The sequence below is a fragment of the Mus musculus genome, chromosome 12, assembly GCF_000001635.26.
Source record: "Mus musculus strain C57BL/6J chromosome 12, GRCm38.p6 C57BL/6J".
Classification (NCBI taxonomy): domain Eukaryota; kingdom Metazoa; phylum Chordata; class Mammalia; order Rodentia; family Muridae; genus Mus; species Mus musculus.
The window spans coordinates 51,766,236-51,783,934 of record NC_000078.6 but is presented as its reverse complement, the minus strand read 5'-3'; the positions used below and the strand labels follow the sequence as shown (position 1 = coordinate 51,783,934).

General features: G+C 39.9%; 1 protein-coding gene across 5 annotated transcripts in view; it reads left to right on the top strand.

Moving 5' to 3' along the window:
- The window catches only part of Hectd1 (HECT domain E3 ubiquitin protein ligase 1), an 86,037-nt gene that overhangs the window by 45,823 nt on the left and 22,515 nt on the right, over nucleotides 1–17,699 (top strand). For 2 of the 5 annotated variants that reach the window (XM_017315008.2, XM_011244051.3), the window contains exons 19-26: nucleotides 1,348–1,453; nucleotides 7,305–7,439; nucleotides 9,145–9,284; nucleotides 9,785–10,108; nucleotides 11,230–11,396; nucleotides 11,485–11,661; nucleotides 14,711–15,406; nucleotides 16,158–16,379. In XM_017315008.2, coding sequence (XP_017170497.1) covers nucleotides 1,348–1,453; nucleotides 7,305–7,439; nucleotides 9,145–9,284; nucleotides 9,785–10,108; nucleotides 11,230–11,396; nucleotides 11,485–11,661; nucleotides 14,711–15,406; nucleotides 16,158–16,379 — 1,967 coding nt within the window. Of the gene's footprint in view, nucleotides 1–1,347; nucleotides 1,454–7,304; nucleotides 7,440–9,144; nucleotides 9,285–9,784; nucleotides 10,109–11,229; nucleotides 11,397–11,484; nucleotides 11,662–14,569; nucleotides 15,407–16,157; nucleotides 16,380–17,699 lie in introns of all 5 variants that reach the window. The other 3 variants (XM_011244050.3, NM_144788.2, XM_011244049.3) reach the window with 2 other exon arrangements.

The window sequence follows — 17,699 nt, the reverse complement described above, 5'->3', positions numbered from 1 at the left end:
TATTTTGATAAATATAAAATTTAAAAATTTTCAGTCTAATAGAAGAAAGTAAAACATGTTTGCCAGGACTTCAGCTGATCATTTAAAATACATAGCTGTTTAAGATGCAGTCATTTGTTTCACAGTTACATAACGCTGGGTGTAACACACACCTGTAGTCCTGTGCCTGAGGAGATGATAGCAGGTAGATTGAGTTTAAGACCAGCCTAAGCTAAAGAAAGAATTCCTGGCTTAATCTCTTTAAAAAAGAAGACAAAGGAAGATAATTTGAGCATTGTCTAAATGCTGGACATTAAGTGGTAATTGTTAGTTCTTTAGCTGTGACAGGGATACTTAATCCTATTGTACAGACATACAGTTAGAATACCTTTGGAAGGAATGGCACACTATCATTTTCTGCAAAATAAAATGAAACGAGGTCTGCTGGGGTCTAAAAGTAGCCTGGCCATTAGTAGCAGGCTGGGTAAGCTGTGGTTCTGATTGACGACCCTTCGCTGCACCATTTTCCTACTTTTGAATGTGGTAGAATTTCTTCTACAATGAGTGACTTTTACTGAGTGTACATTATATCTTTGGGGACAACAATTAATTTAAATACTTCTATATTAAGCCAGGTATAGTGGCAACATGTATGTCATGCTTGCACTTAGTAGGCAGAAGCAGAAGCATTCATGACTTACCAGGGCTACAGAGCAAGTTCCAGGGACTGTGACCACATATCCCCAAAGGAAAAAAAGAAAAGAAAAAAAACCATGCTAAATATTACATATTTATAGCTGTCTAAATATGAAAATAATACATATACTTTATATACAATTGAAAATTTTATTATGAAATTTAGAATATTTCACTCTTTTCTTAAATTTTACTTTTACTTTTTAGTTGTGTGTCAGTTTGTGGGTGTGTATAAGCAAGGTACTACTACCCTCAGAGGCCAGAAGAGGACATCAGATCCACTGCAGTTGGTACAGGTGGTTAGGAGCTCCCTGGTGTGGGTGCTAGGAACCAAACTCAGGCCCTCTATGAGAGCAGAAATACTCTTAGCTACTGAGCCATTCCTCTAGCCCAAATATTTTATTATTAAATGAAGGAAATTTGAGTTAGGAGAGTGTCTTGGACCACTCAGAAGTTGCTAGGTCTATGTGATCCGAGTTCAATCCCAGAAATTCACATGGTGAAAGGAGAAAACCACGCCTGCCAGTTGACCTCTTTATTGGTCACACAAACAAATGTAAGGAAGGGAGGTGTCTAATGCACCCTATCTAAGAAAGCAGAGGTCATATGAAGTTGGTGACTGAGACTTGTACATGAACATTTACATAAAAGCTCTTACTTTTGTCTTTATAGCAGACCAGCAGTTGCATTAATTCGAAAATTAATAGCTGTACTAGAATCAATTGAACGCCTACCTCTCCATTTGTATGACACACCAGGATCCACGTATAACCTCCAGGTGAGTGTGAGAAACAGAGCTGTCACAGCCAAGAGTGTAAGAGCAGCGATAGGCTTTACTTTTATGGAACAAGGCTTTCCTGTTGGATTAAGAACAATTTTCATTTTAATCTTTAAGATTCTACTTTAAATGCCACTTGATTTCTTAGGAAGGATTTATGAATGTTCTGGCTTCATTTAAACACATCACATGTATGCAGAACCAGAGGAGGCAAGAAGATGGTGCCACATTTCCCGGAACCAGGATCATAGGTGGTTGTGGGCTGTCATGTGGGTGATGGGAATTGGAACAAATGCTCTTAGCTATTGAACCATCTCTAGCCCATTCTATTTTTTAAATTGACTTTTAAAATGGCACTGTATGTGTTATTTCAAATCTGTCTTGTATGGTATTATGTGATATAATTATATTACATTTAATAAACATTGTAAGTAAGATATATTTTATAGACTATTTTTTAAGTTGAAAATCAAGTTAAAAGATTGAAAATTATAAGTTTGGTTTGGTCTTAGTTCAGTTGCACTGTCATAAGAAAAGACAGACACCAGATACAGTTTTGGAACCTGAGCATTTGTATATAGCAGCATCAGCAGATTTGGTGTCTAGTTTATGGCTTCCTCACACCATGTGTTCACGAACAAGCTCTAGTAGGTTTTTATCTTTTGTTGTTGTTGTTTGTTCTTGTTGAGACAAGGTTTCTCACTCTATGGTCTTGGCTAGCCTGGAGCTGAAAGAGTTCACTTGCCTCTTTGCTCTCTAATACTGGGAATAGAGCCGTGAGCCACCATGTTCCCCCTCTTTCTGACTTCTAACTAGTTCCTGAGGGCTGTACCGCTGCATTAATCACCTGCCAGAGTTCTGCCTAACACATTTACACTCTGCTTTCTCTCCGCTCTCTTCTCTGGAGATCTGTGCTGAGACAGAGAAAAGGAAAAGTGAGTGTAAGTTCCACTCTCTGTGACGTGACGGAGGCTTTGGGTTTGTCTCGTGCTGCCAGCGATTCTTCAGCCTCACTGTTCAGCTGGGAATGAGCCTCACTTCTCCCAGTGGGTGCAAATTACATGTTTTCATTGGTTCTTAGTTTCTCTGTGTAGCCTTGGCTATCCTGGAACTCACTTTGTAGGCAAAGCTGGCCTTGAAACTCGTAGATCCACCTACCTCTGCCTCGAGTGCTAGTATTAAAGATGTGTGCCTCCTCCCCTGCCTAGCCTCCAATTAAACTCTTTAAAACATCGTATTAGATTTTTTTTTTACACTTCATACATTATTTCATTTAATTTTGATCAAATGTGTCTTCTTTACCTCCCCTTACAACTCCTTCCTCCGTCTCCCCGATTTCATATCATATATAGATATAGATATAAAACCTCCTGAGAAGAGTAGGTTTATCTACATGCATGTGCTATAGAGCTGTCCACTATAACGTGGGCAGACTACCAGCAGCCCTGCCCTTGAGAGTCTGGAGTTTCCCAGCTAGGCGTGGGGCCTTGTGAGCTTGCACTCCATGCTGCAGGGTTAACTAGATTGATCTCGTGCAGACGTTATGGAGCCAACCACAGTTGTTGACAGTTCATGAGTATAACTGCTGCCATGTCCAGGCACATCTTTTACTAGTTCTTCCTGACCGCTGGCTTTTACATACTCTTTTCTACCTCTGCTCCTCGGTGTTTACTGAGCCTTGGCTGGGAGTGAAAATTGATGTCCCATTTGAGGACTTTGATCACTTGTGGTTCTTTGTATTAACCTCTGACCACTGCAAAAATAAGTTCCTTTGATGAAGGATGAGAGCTTGATGGAGCCTCCTGAGTGCTTTGAACTCTTGATCCTCCTGTCTTCATCGTCAGATGCTTGCTTTATAGATGTGTCACCATGCTCAGCCTCCTTTTAGCTTTCTGTATCGTTAGTTAGAGCTTTCAGAAACCTTTTGTTCTTATTAATCATAGCCTGGTTTTACACATATATACCTAGAGATACGATATATCCCAATCATTCATTCCATTCTTTTGCTAGTACCAAGATCTAAATATGGCAAAACAACAAAACAAAAACCCCAAAACAACCACAAAACCACATTTCACTGCTGATATCCCAGCCTCGATCTATACCATATACTCTGTGAATCTATTCCACATACTCTGTGGATTTATACCCCATACTCTGTGGATCTATACCCTATACTCTATGAATCTATAACACATACATGTGGATTAAGTTAGTATTGCCTAGAAGGCCCTGCTTTAGTAAGTTGTGCCTTTATTTAACTTATTCTATATGAAATTGTTACAGTGTGTAGAATAGTTTCTTTTAAATTTAGCATTTAATAATCAGCTAAGTATTTACTTTGCCAAAGCAGTGTCTACTCAGTGCAGTGAAGTTTTTGTAACTGCCTAATCTTACTTGTTACATAGGAAGATCCTATTTCAAAAAGCAAAGCAAAACAAACAAACAAAAAAAGGAAACCAAACCCAACCAACCAAAAAACAAACAACAAAACTCACCTGAGTTACTAATGCCACTAGACTCCAGCTTAGACTACAGAGCTTATCCATCCAGGGAGTCTCTGTGGTTATAAACATACTGAAAAAGATGGGGAGGGCTACTTTGTGTTTCAGTTAGACAATTTATAGAACAAAGATACTGATCAATTGATTTTTGGCTTTATCCTTGCTGAGGAAATTGAAGGATAGTCTCAGACAAGAAATTCATTTCCTCGAATCTATGTGGGATTGCTAATGTCTTCAAAAAATTCTTGGGCTGGAAGGATGTCTCAGCAGTTAAGAGCACCGACTGTTCTCCCAGAGGTCTTGAGTTCAATTCCCAGCAACCACATGGCGGCTCACAACCATCTGTAATGGGATCTTCTGGTGTGTCTAAAGAGAGTAACAGTGTACTCATATACATAAAGTAAATAGTTTTGAAAAATTCTTATGTGTAATAGCCACCAAATGCAGACACTATTGCATACGCCAGCAAGATTTTGCTGAAGGGACCCTGATATAGCTGTCTCTTATGAGGCTATGCCAGTGCCTGGCAAACACTGGGGCGGGGGTGGGGGGTGGGGGGGGAGGCGGTATAGGGCACTTTTGGGATAGCATTTGAAATGTAAATGAAGTAAATACCTAATAAAAATTTGGAGAAAAAAATACTTCTGTGTATAAGTATTATGTCTGCATCTAAGTATACCATGTGTGTGTCTGATGCCCGCAGAAGCCAGAGGAGGGTATTGGATCCCCTGACACTGGAATGGAAGATAAGGTTGTCAGCTACCTGCATGTAGTTGAGGGGAACAAATCCTGGTCTTTTGGAAGAACAGAAAGTGCTCTTAAAGGCTGGATCATCTCTTCAGCCTCCCAGTGTCTTTTATTTTATTCTTATTCAGTGATTTTGTTTGTTGGTTTGTTTGTTTTTTGAGACAGGGTTTCATGTAACCCAGGCTGTCCTTGAACTCCTTACTGTAGGTAAAGATTACCTTGAACTCTCAGTCTTCCTTCTCTACCTCCCAAGTATTGGGATGAAAATTGTGAGCCAACATGTTAGGCTTCTGTGGGGCTGGGACTGAACCCAGGACAGGTAGTCTGCTGGCTGAACCATATCCCTAGCCTTATGTACATTTTCATTTCAGAAATTTGTATAAAATCCAAAGAAGCAAGGTCAGAAATGTGCCAAATGCCTAAGTAAATATTTAGCAGTGTTTCCTTAGGAAGTAAGATTATGTAGAAATGAAGCTTCCTGAAATCCACTACATACTAAAGTGTACCAGATGAAAAACTATCTTGCATTTTTAACTTTATTAGAGCCCAGTATCTTATTCATTTCTTTTTTTGGGGGTGGGGGGCGGGGTTTGGGGTTTTTTGTTTTTGATTTTTTGAGACAGGGTTTCTCTGTATAGCCCTGGCTGTCTTGGAACTCACTTTGTAGACCAGGCTGGCCTCGAACTCAGAAATCCACCTGCCTCTGCCTCCCGAGTGCTGGGATTAAAGGTGTGCGCTACCATGCCTGGCTATCATATTCATTCTGTTGCTGTGGTAAAATATACTAATTAAAAGCAAATTAGTGGGAAAGGGGGTTAACTAACTACAATTCCAGATTATAGCTGTCTTAGGGTTTCCATTGCTGTGAAAAGATATCATGTCCCAGGTAACTGTCATAAAGGACAACATTTAATTAAGGCTGCTTAACAGGTTCAGAGGTTCAGTCCATTATCATCAAGGTAGGAAGCAAGGCAGACATGGTGATAGAAAAGGACCTGAGTTTTCTATATCCTGATCCAACTGCAGCCAGAAGAGGACTGTCCTCTAGGCAGCTAGGAAGAGGGTCTCAAAGCCTAACCCCACTGTCATACATTTCCTCCAACAAGGCCACATCTAACAGTGCCATTCTCTGGGCCAAGTATATTCAAACCACCACAACAGTCCACCATTGTGGGGAAGTCACAGAAGCAGGAGCTTGAGACAAGTCACATCATAGTCAGGAGCAGAGCGAATGTGCTCGTGCTGCCTGATTGCTTGTTCATCAGGTAGCTTTCTTTACTTTCAAAATGGGGCTGCCCACATCTTGGCTGGATCTTCTATATCAATTAAGACAAGTCTACAGGACACACTGATCTAGACCTCTTAGTGGAGGCTCTCCTCTCATGTGAGTCTATGTAATGTAAGTTAGCTGACAGTTAACTAACTTTCTGGACTTGAGAGATGGCAGGCAGATAACGGCATCTGTAACCAAGCCTGATCCCCAGCACCCACGTGATTAAAGGAAAGAACTGATTTCCACAGTTGTTTTCTGACTGCCACATTTCCTACTCTACCCCAGCTAAATCAAGTGTAAGAATATTTAAAAAGATAACAACCCAAAAGCTGACTTTTACAGCCTGTGAGTACTTGCTACCAAGCCTGATTCTTAGAACCAAGGTGGTGAAGGGAGAGGCTGGCGCCTGTGGACTGTTCTCTTGATTACTGCTTGTATAGATGTGCACTTAAACACCCACACACGCACACGCACATCAGTAAGTAAATAGATTCACAAATGTATGAAAGGTTCATTATATATGTTGTGGCTTCAAAGTAATAAGTCGATTAGATACTTAAAGTAATTTAACTAATTTATGACTTACAAGCTATATATATATATCTGTGAAAGCATTTCATTTATTTATTTGTTTATTTTAAGATTTATTTATTTATATGTAAGTACACTGCAGCTGTCTTCAGACACACCGGAAGAGGGCATCAGATCCCATTACAGATGGTTGTGAGCCACCATGTGGTTGCTGGGAATTGAACTCAGGACCTCTGGAAGAGCAGTCAGTGCTCTTAACTGCTGAGCCATCTCTCCAGCCCCCTCTTTATTTATTTTTATTCTTTGGGGGGTGGAGTAGGGTCTCAGTATGGCTGTCGTGGAACCTAGTGTGCAGGTGTGCTTATGCCTCCCAACCGCTAGGATTAAAGGAGTGTCCCACCACTCCTGGCTCATCTGAGAAAGTACTTTGTAATTTTACTTAAAGCATGTATATTTAAAGTTTGAAAATTCTAACAAGTTAACTTGTTTCCTTATAATTGATGTCTGTCATTGAACTTTTTTACAAGCCACGTAGAAACATGTATTGTTTTAATTCCTTATCTTTGAGGCCAGGTTTTGCAGGTCACCCAGGCTGCCCTCAAACTTGTGGCAATTCTCCTGCCTCATTCTCCCAACTGTTGATATTGCAGATATGCCACCACATTGGTTTTATCCTGGTTTATTGTGGCTATACATTATAACAAATCTCAATTGTTTGTGTTTATGTTTGTGAGTAATTTTTACAATGCTAACAAAACAAGGTCTTCTCTGAAGAATGTTGATGGTTTTTGTGTAGATACTTACAAGAAGATTACGCTTTCGGTTGGAACGTGCACCTGGTGAAACTTCATTAATAGACCGGACAGGCAGGATGCTGAAGATGGAGCCCTTAGCTACAGTTGAATCTCTGGAACAGTATCTGCTGAAAATGGTGAGCTCCGTGTGGCAGGGCTTTGTGAGATACACCTTCTCCATTACTTTGACCCTTTGTAGGAAAGTCACATAAATGTGTATCCAGAGTTATGGTAATGCTACTTTTAGAAATCTGTTTTAGAAAACATGTGGTGGCACATGCCTTTAATCCCAGCACTTGGGAGGCAGAGGCAGGTAGATTTCTGAGTTCGAGGCCAGCCTGGTCTACAGAGTGAGTTCCAGGACAGCCAGGGCTACACAGAAAAACTCTGTCTCGGAAAAAAAAAAAAAAAAAAAAAAAAAAACCCAAAAAACAAAACAAAAGAAAAAAGAAAAAAAAAAAAAAAGAGAACTTGCCTTAACAGCACCCTCAACATAAAGATTTTTATTAATGTCATTTAATATTGAAATAGTAGACAAAAATCTTAGTACCATTCAATAAAGGTATCGCTACTTACAGGTGTAGGCAATCTTTTTCAATCAAGAAAATATTAACATTACATTGTTTGGAGACCGTGTGTTATAGCCAGGGTGTCCTGCACTTGCTAAGGATGCAGCTGAGTTGTCTTTGAACTCCCCGGTCCTCCTCCTTCATTCCCTCCTGCTGGGCTTACAGAACCAGACCACCATTCCCATCTTAAAATGTTGTATTGAAAAAGCAGTAAGTTTCTGAGGAGAGGAAGGTCCAATGACAGGCCCAAAGTGGGCTCCAGCTCAAGGGGAGGCCCCAATTGAGGCTGTGGAGCGCTCACAAGAAGGGACCTAGCATGACTGCACTCTGGAAAATCCAACAAGCAGCTGAAAGAGTCAGATGCAGATATTTGCACCCAATCAATGGACGGAAGCTGCTGTCCCCTGGGGTTGAATTAGGGAAAAGCTGAGGAGGAGGGCCACCATGTGGGAGGACCAGCAGTCTCAATTAACCTGGACCCCTAAGATCTCACAGACACTAGATCACCAACCAGGCAGCATACACCAGCTGATATGAGGCCCCCAACACATGTACAGCAGAGGACTGCGGCGTCTGGGTTTAGACAGAGAAAACACACCTAACCCTCAAGAGACTGGAGGCCCCAGGGAGTTTAGAGGTCTGGTGGGCTGGGGAATGGGGGGTGAGGGCATCCTCGTGGTGGCAGGAGGGCAGGGAGGAGGTATGGGATGTGGAACAGTCGGCGGGTGGACTGGGAGAGGAATGAAATCTGGAGTTTAAAATAAGTAAATAAATAAATGAATAAATCAATAAAAAGAAAGAGCAATAATTTACACATCCGAATCACTGCACCCAAGTTTTTATTTTAATAGAGAATTATGACAGTTACTTCTCAATTTGAATATTATGTAGCTTTAAAGGTATTTGAAGACCAGTGATAATAGAAAATGTTTAATGATGCCATTTTATAAACAAGGCAATTTTTCTATTAAAGTATGTGAGAAATACTCTGATGGAAGTGTGTTTCACTGATACTGTTGTAGCACATGTAAAATCCTGGGGGTGCTTCTCCAGCACTGCAACAAAACCAAACAGACACAAGCAAACTGTTTCTGATAGCGAGGCTCTTTGGTTATGGGACACCTTATTGTTTTGTATAGTCTTCAAGTGAATAACTCCTGGCTAGATGATTATGTCATAACACAATTGACTTGGAAAAGGTTGGAAAGGGTGGCTCAATGTTGTTTAAAGTGGAGTTCTTAAGAGGAAAGTCTTCTGTGTTTATTTTATTTAGGTGGCAAAGCAGTGGTACGACTTTGACAGATCCTCATTTGTTTTTGTTCGAAAATTAAGAGAAGGCCAAAATTTTATATTCCGGCACCAACATGACTTTGATGAGAATGGAATCATTTACTGGATTGGAACAAATGCAAAGTAAGCTAAATTTCATTAAGCTAAAGTTACAGTGCTTAACGGGAAAAGGTTTCATTAGTAAAATGATTAGATGTTCACTGAACATCCTTCTACTTAAGGAACTTTATCTTTTTTGTTTGTTTTTTCAAGACAGGGTTTCTCTGTGTAGCCCTGGCTGTCCTGGAACTCACTTTGTAGACCAGGCCTCGAACTCAGAAATCCGCCTGCCTCTACCTCCCGAGTGCTGGGATTAAAGGCGTGCGCCACCACTGTCTGGCAAGGAACTTTATCTTATGTGTTAAATTTAAGATTATACCACAGGCTGCCCTCAGCTTGCTAAGTAACTAAGGGTGATCTTGAGGTTCTGGTTGCTTTCCATATGCTTGGCTAAAGAAGTGGACGACCGTTCTCAGTTTATAATTTGGAATTAAAAACTAATACGAACAAATGCAGATTGCCTTTACTTGATTTCTTCTCATTTTCTGTTTTTGTTTTAATTTAAACTGTTTATTTTTGTGCAGAACTGCGTATGAATGGGTAAATCCTGCAGCTTATGGACTCGTAGTCGTCACATCATCAGAAGGAAGGAATCTGCCCTATGGCCGCTTGGAGGACATACTAAGTCGAGATAATTCAGCTTTAAATTGTCACAGCAATGATGATAAAAATGCCTGGTTTGCCATAGATCTGGGTGTCTGGGTAATACCTTCAGCATACACACTTCGTCATGCTCGTGGCTATGGAAGGTCTGCACTGAGAAATTGGGTTTTCCAGGTATCCAAAGATGGACAGAACTGGACTTCTTTGTATACCCATGTTGATGACTGCAGTCTCAATGAACCAGGGTTAGTTGAGGAGTCTTTGAAAATTGGGGAAAATCAGTAAAGAGCCTTGTTTCTTTTTATGATTGTATATTGTAGAGCTCTGTTGTTGTTGTTGTTGTTTTTTTTTTTAATATTAAGATAAGATACTTTTTCTAAAAACAAATTACTTGATATATAGTTTAGACATTGGAAGTTTGAAATACTGGCTTTACTGAAAGTATGAAAAAAAACCAGATTGGAGGCCAGTCAGGGTCTGTGGGGTAAAATCTTTTGTTGCCAGACTGATAACCTGAGTTTGAGCCTCAGAATCTATATGGTGGACAGAAAGCCAACTCCTACAAGTTGTTCTTTAACGGGTATGTGTCCTTGGACAGGTGCTCCCTTGTACATGCTCAGACACACCACACACACACACCACACACACCAAACACATATACCATACACACACACCACACACACCTCACACACACACACCATGAACATACCACACACACCACACACACACCTCATACACCCACCACACACATACCACACACACAACACACACTACACACACACACACCACACACACTAGCAGCTGAAAGAATAGCTCAGAGGTTAAGAGCTCTCACTGCTCTTCAGAGAACCTAGGATTAGTGGGCAAAGTTTTTAAGTTTTAAAGTTAAAAATTTTAATACATTTAAAATGTCAAGAATTTACAAAGAAATTTCATTTTAAAAGTACTTCTTTTCCTTTTAAACCGGATCCTTTTGCATTAACCAAATCATTTGGCACTGTAAATAAACTAATTATCTTTAAAATTTGATATTTAATTTTTTATTCAGGTTCGTAAACAATTTGTTTTGTTTGTTTTTGGAGATAAAGTCTTACTATGTAGCCCTTGACTGTCTGGAACTCAGTCTGTATTCCAGGCTGGCCTTGCATTTATAGCCATCTCTATCTGCCTCTGTTTCCTGGGTGCTGGGATTAAAGGCATGAAATACTAGTTTTTCTATTTTTTGTAATCAAATTTTAAGTGACAATTAAGGCTATGCTCTTTTTTCTAAAGTTTGTTATTGTATAAAAAATGTTCTTGCACTATCTTTTTTCATGTAATTTTTAAAAAATCATTTTAAAACACTTTCTGTCTAATGCATTTACAGGTCAACTGCAACATGGCCCCTTGACCCAGCGAAGGATGAAAAGCAAGGGTGGCGGCATGTCAGGCTGAAGCAGATGGGGAAGAACGCCAGTGGACAGACGCACTACCTCTCGCTCTCCGGCTTTGAACTCTATGGCACTGTGAATGGCGTGTGCGAAGACCAACTAGGTAATGAAAGGACTTGAGGCCTTCCCAGCTTTCTACAACTGTTTAGTAAAGTGACTTGATTTATATTTCTCTAATTCTGATCTCACAGGGAAAGCAGCTAAAGAAGCAGAAGCTAATCTTAGAAGGCAGAGGCGCCTGGTGCGCTCTCAGGTCCTCAAGTACATGGTTCCAGGAGCACGTGTTATCAGGGGCCTTGATTGGAAGTGGCGAGATCAGGATGGCAGCCCGCAGGGAGAAGGCACAGTCACAGGCGAGCTCCACAATGGTGAGTCATGGTTAGAACCTGGTATTGAACCCTGTGTCTTCCTTCTGTCTTCGGATTCTGTGTAAATTGTATAAATAATAGCAGACATTTTTAGAAGAACTGATAATGACGGCACATTAAAATGAAAAGAGCTGGAAGTAGTGGCATCTGTCTGCAAATCTCAGCACCCAGGGGCAGGGGCAGGGGCAGGGGCAGGGGCAGGATCTCAGTGTATGAGGCCAGCCCAACGGTTCCAGGCCACCCAGAGCTTCTTGGTTGAGACCCTTTCTAAAAAGTAACAACTCATTGACTTAGAATAAATAGTTAAAACAAAATCTTGGATTTTGACTAGAATCTATTTGTTAATATTGTCATGATTATGGAGCTAATATTAAGTATTTCAAGATACGTTTCTTCTCGTTTTCCTTTGTGTATTGTTCTCAAGTTACCACCAATTCCTGATAGGAATTTCTTGGTAGTTTTAGAATTTAGGCAATGCCTTTTTACTGTACTAAAGACACAGAGAAGAGAAAGGATTCGTGTTCACAGTTATTTTTCTATAGAGCAAGGAATAAGGAATAGTTTCCCAATCGCTTAGTAGGCAATTACAGTCTACCAGCCTCTGGAGGGAATTTAAACTGTGTTCTGTAGTAGGGCCAATTGTACAAAGAAAGTAAATTCATTTTAATCTTTGTGCTATAGATTTTAGCAAAAGTCCTTATCCAAATAATAAGCTACTGTTAACTCCCACTCTAGCTGCCTGGCTGTTTCTTTTTAACATTTAAGGGTTTACTTAGTAGCAAGTGATTTGCTTGAATCATAGTAGTTCTTTCTTACCAATTATACTGAGCATTAAAAATGTAAAATGCTATAATAAAAATTACGGGACTGGGACTTTGGCTCAGTTGGTAGATGGCTTGCTCTATGTATGTAAAGCCCTGGGTTTGATTCTTACATGTCTCTGATCCTCCAAATGTTGAAATTCAGTTTTAGCTTTAAACATGTCAGTTTTAAGTTTTCAAATACATTTCCCACAATAAGGAATCTTTTTATCTATGTTTGGAGCATAGGAATATTTTATATTTAGGTATAAATGTTTTACCTTTTAAAAGTTTTCTCAAACCTAATATAAATGGGGTGCACTTTTTAGTATATTCCCACATGGCATCAGGTATACCCATTGCTCTTCTGAAGAGTCTCTGTGTTGGTGGAACTACCTGTTTATCCACTTATTCTACAGGATTGTAAAGGGACTCTGTTAAATTCATCTATTCAATGGTCAAAGCAAAATATGATTAACTTGTCTTCTGGGTAAAACATACATATTTATATTTAATAGTATTCATATACATATGTGTGTGTATATATATATATATATATGTGTGTGTGTGTGTGTGTGTGGAGAGAGAGAGATTGATAATTTGAGTATATATTGTTATCAATGCAATATAAGTCTCAACTTTATTTGATACTGGGATGTATTTTTGAACCTTTTCTTATACTTCCTGTGTAGCAAATGAGAAAGTTAAATGTTGGTTCTTCAAAAGTTATTTCAGCAAGAAATACGAATACAAAATATATATAATATGCTTATATTATATCTACAATACATATACTATCTAAGCTTATGCAGATTTGCAGCAGTCAGTTTTCCTTTCAAATAACTCATGAATAGATAAGTGCAGGCGGCTCAGGGCTCCTCGGAGCCCCGTTACTGTGTGTCATGAACGGCGTGTCAAGTGCTCAGGGATGCTTACAGCTACTTACGCTCTCTACGAGCTCAGTGCACTTCCAAGTCAGAGCTCTTGGTGTGTCTCTTCCTGGGGAGTCAGCCTCTAACTAACGTAACACTGAACTTTCTATTAGCTTCCTTCTTAGGCAACTAGTTTTGGGGGGTTTTGTAATTTTATTACCCCTTTCAAAAAACTAACATTTTTCATATGTAAGTATAGATCCAATATCTTTTAATTTGTTAATAGCTTTAGTATATAAATCCTCAAAGAACTCAACTTGCTTTTAAATTGTTTCTAGGATGTTTTTGTGCGTACTCAAATCTAGTAAACTAAACCATAAAATCAACTAACCAGTAAACTTTGAGAAGACAATTGAAATGCCAACTTAGTATTTTATTTGAGCTAGTAATCTAAAATTTCTGTAAGTGACATAAGCATGCTTATCTGTCATTTTTTAGATTTTATTCCAACCTTTAAAATTAATGGTTAGTGCTTTTTTCAAGAAGAAACATTTGATAATCATATAGTCACATTTAACAGGTCAAAAATTTTCACTTGTTGAAATCTCAGTTTTTTCTTTTATAACTAATATTGTTTCTGTAGTTGGAAATGCAGTTTAGTGGTAGATGCCTGTATATGTCAGGCCTTAGATTTCACCCTCAGCATCAATTTTTAAAAGTGTTTTTTTCCCCTTTTAACAGAATACATGTAAATAATCAGTTTTTAATGTTTTTATATATCACTAGTTGGCCTGGTGGTAGTGACACTTGAGAGGCAGTGTCAGGCAGATTTCTGAGTTGGCTAGCCTGGTCTACAGCGTGAGCTCCAGAACAGCCAGGGCCACACAGAGAAACCCTGTCTTGAATAAAAGAAAAAAATTTACCAGTCTTGGGCTGTCCAGAGATAAATCTAATAAAAGGAAGAATTTTAGAGATATCCCAGAAACATCGTATATAATGCATACTTAATATTATTATGTGAGAATTAAATAGTATAGACCTTCAGATAGACTAATAATAGTATCAAATAATATTTTAATTAATCTGAGTTCAAAACTTGTCTTTTAGTTGGCAAACCTGTTGGTTAGCAATTGAGGGAAGTACAGCGCCATGAAACGCTGATCCCGTTTGTGGAGCTACTGTCTAACGCTCCTCTCTGCTTTCTGCTGGGTCTCACAAACTCCTGTCCCTTTCCAGGCTGGATTGATGTCACCTGGGATGCTGGTGGCTCAAACTCTTACCGTATGGGCGCAGAAGGAAAATTTGACCTCAAGCTTGCACCAGGGTACGACCCTGATACAGTGGCATCACCCAAACCTGTTTCATCCACTGTTTCAGGCACAACGCAATCATGGAGCAGCTTGGTGAAAAACAACTGTCCAGACAAGACGTCTGCTGCTGCAGGCTCCTCAAGTAGAAAAGGGAGCAGCAGCTCTGTGTGTAGCGTGGCCAGTAGCAGCGACATCAGCTTGGCTTCGACCAAAACGGAACGGAGATCAGAAATTGTAATGGAACACAGTATAGTTTCAGGAGCTGATGTCCATGAACCAATTGTTGTTCTTTCATCTGCTGAAAACGTCCCTCAAACAGAAGTAGGGTCATCTTCCAGTGCAAGCACCAGCACCCTAACAGCGGAAACGGGAAGTGAAAATGCGGAAAGGAAGTTAGGCCCTGATAGTTCTGTTCGAGCTCCTGGGGAGTCTAGTGCGATATCCATGGGGATTGTTAGCGTTAGCTCTCCTGATGTTAGTTCGGTATCTGAATTAACCAATAAGGAAGCAGCTTCACAACGACCCCTTAGCTCTTCGGCAAGTAACAGACTGTCGGTGAGCTCTCTGTTGGCAGCCGGGGCCCCTATGAGCTCCAGTGCGAGTGTACCTAACCTGTCCTCAAGAGAGACATCTAGCTTGGAGAGCTTTGTCAGGAGAGTGGCAAACATAGCACGGACTAATGCCACCAACAACATGAACCTAAGCCGAAGCAGCAGTGACAACAACACTAACACTTTGGGGAGGAACGTGATGAGCACCGCAAGTAAGTGAGCTTTCCTTCTGGGGTCCAGTACTTCCTGTGAGGGAGCTGAGGCTAGCCACGTCAGACAGACTGCCCTCTCAGATGCAGCACTTGGGAACTATGAAGTCAGGGTCTGAAGAACCTACAGTAGTTCAGGACTTGAGACTAGCTTGCATTTTATAAGAGACGGCTACACAAAACTACACGACAGATTAGCTGACTAGTTCCCACGGCACGCCTCTCACTCAGCCCCTGTATTCACTATAGCTTCCAAACGCTAGCTAACTCTAATTTTAAGTTACTAATGGGGCCAAGTGATTCCCATAAAATTACAATAAAATTAATCCTGTTGCTTATTTTTTGTAAAAGCTAGGCTTTAAAAGGTAATTATGGACTTTTTTTTTCCTTTTTTCTTTTTTTATTTTTTTTTTTTTTTTTTTTGTTTTCAAGACAGGGTTTCTCTGTGTAGCCCTGGCTGTCCTGGGACTCACTTTGTAGACCAGGCTGGCCTCGAACTCAGAAATCCACCTGCCTCTGCCTCCCAAGTGCTGGGATTAAAGGCGTGCACCACCACCGCCCGGCAGTAATTGTGTTTTTAAAAACAGTAAGTTTTAGTTGGTTTTCAGTTCGGTTCCCAAAGTTGTTGCTTTTCAATGTTTTCATTATTAATGTGTTTCATGAAATTAAAAAAATATTTTATCTTGATTTTTTTTTTTTTAAAGGTTCCTTCAATACTGCGTATTTAACTGATTTGCTTCATTTTTATTTTTAGCTTCTCCACTTATGGGTGCTCAGAGTTTCCCTAATTTGACCACACCTGGTACTACATCAACAGTGACAATGTCAACATCGAGTGTTACGAGCAGCAGCAATGTAGCTACGGCAACCACAGTTTTATCAGTGGGTCAATCATTAAGTAATACTTTAACCACCAGCCTCACATCAACCTCTAGTGAGAGTGACACAGGCCAGGAAGCAGAATACTCCTTATATGGTAAGTTACAGATCAAAGTTTATTAACTATACAATCCATCCATCCAACTGGATCCATTAACATGGTGCATTTTTCCTGGAATTCTTGATGAGGAATGGAATTTGAGGTAAGGTCTTACTTTGTAGCCTTAGCTGGTTTAGAACTCACTATGTAAACCTGGCTGGCTTTAAATTCACCTGTCTCTGCCTCCTGAGTGCTGGGATTAAAGGTCTGCACACCACGTCCATCCTTATATATTTTCAACCTTTTATATAAAATAATGTCTTTGTATAAAATGGAAAAACTCCATGATGTAGAGAAGATTAAAAAATTATCTGATTATAGGGGCTAGGAAGATGGCTCAGGGGTTAGTGTGGTTGTCGGTCCTACTGAGGACCCAGGTTTTTAGAAAAAAAATTAATAAAACAAGTAGAGTACCTACCTTCCAACCTGATCAGGTACATACCTGTGTGTATGGGGTTTGTTTGCTTGTTTAAGCTAAAGGGAATTGTGTCCTTTAGCTATTTCTTTTCCTCAGTGTATTTGAAAATATATCCCATTGTTTGATGTGTTTCTACAACATTTGGAATTACTGCCAAATATTCCACTATAGGGTGATCATGATAAGTTATACGCTTTGTCTAACAGTTACAACTTTTTCTTTCTCATAAACATAAATATACAACCTAGTATTGCTGTGGATCGCCTTAGGTTTGTTCTTTAAAGTAATTACTTCCAAAACAGTTGTCTTCCTGTCAAGATGAGTTGAAATATTTTTTATTTTTTTACCACATAGCCTTGATCATGTTTATTGTCTCCCCTTTGGCAATACTAGAAATCAAACCCAGGACTCACAGGTTAGGAGAACCCTCTGTCCTTGAACTGTATCTTCTGCCCTCTGTTCTTTTAAAAAAATATTTTTGATACTTTCAAAGAAGAGCTTATGTATGCACATCTGAATATGGGTATTGGAATCCAGAACAGGACGTCAGGTCCCTAGAAACTAGAGTTACAGGTGACTGTGACCTGCTCAGCATGACTGCTGGGGACTGAACTCATGACCTTGGCAAGAACAAGTGCTCTCAACTGTTGAGCCGTCTCTCCAGCTTTTCACTTTAGTTCTGGACTGCGGTGATCTAAATAGGGCTGTGAGTTTGCCATGTGAAAGGGAGTAAAATGTTGAGGCTGTTGGCTGTGTTAGGTGATGGAATCCCTCTTCTCTGTGCCTGACACTGACGGACCATGGAAGACTGCTAGTTAGAAGGATGAGAGTAACATAAGTCTCTCTAAAGCTTTCATGAGCATAAACCTAACGCAGTGTAAAGTTTCTTTTTTGAGAGA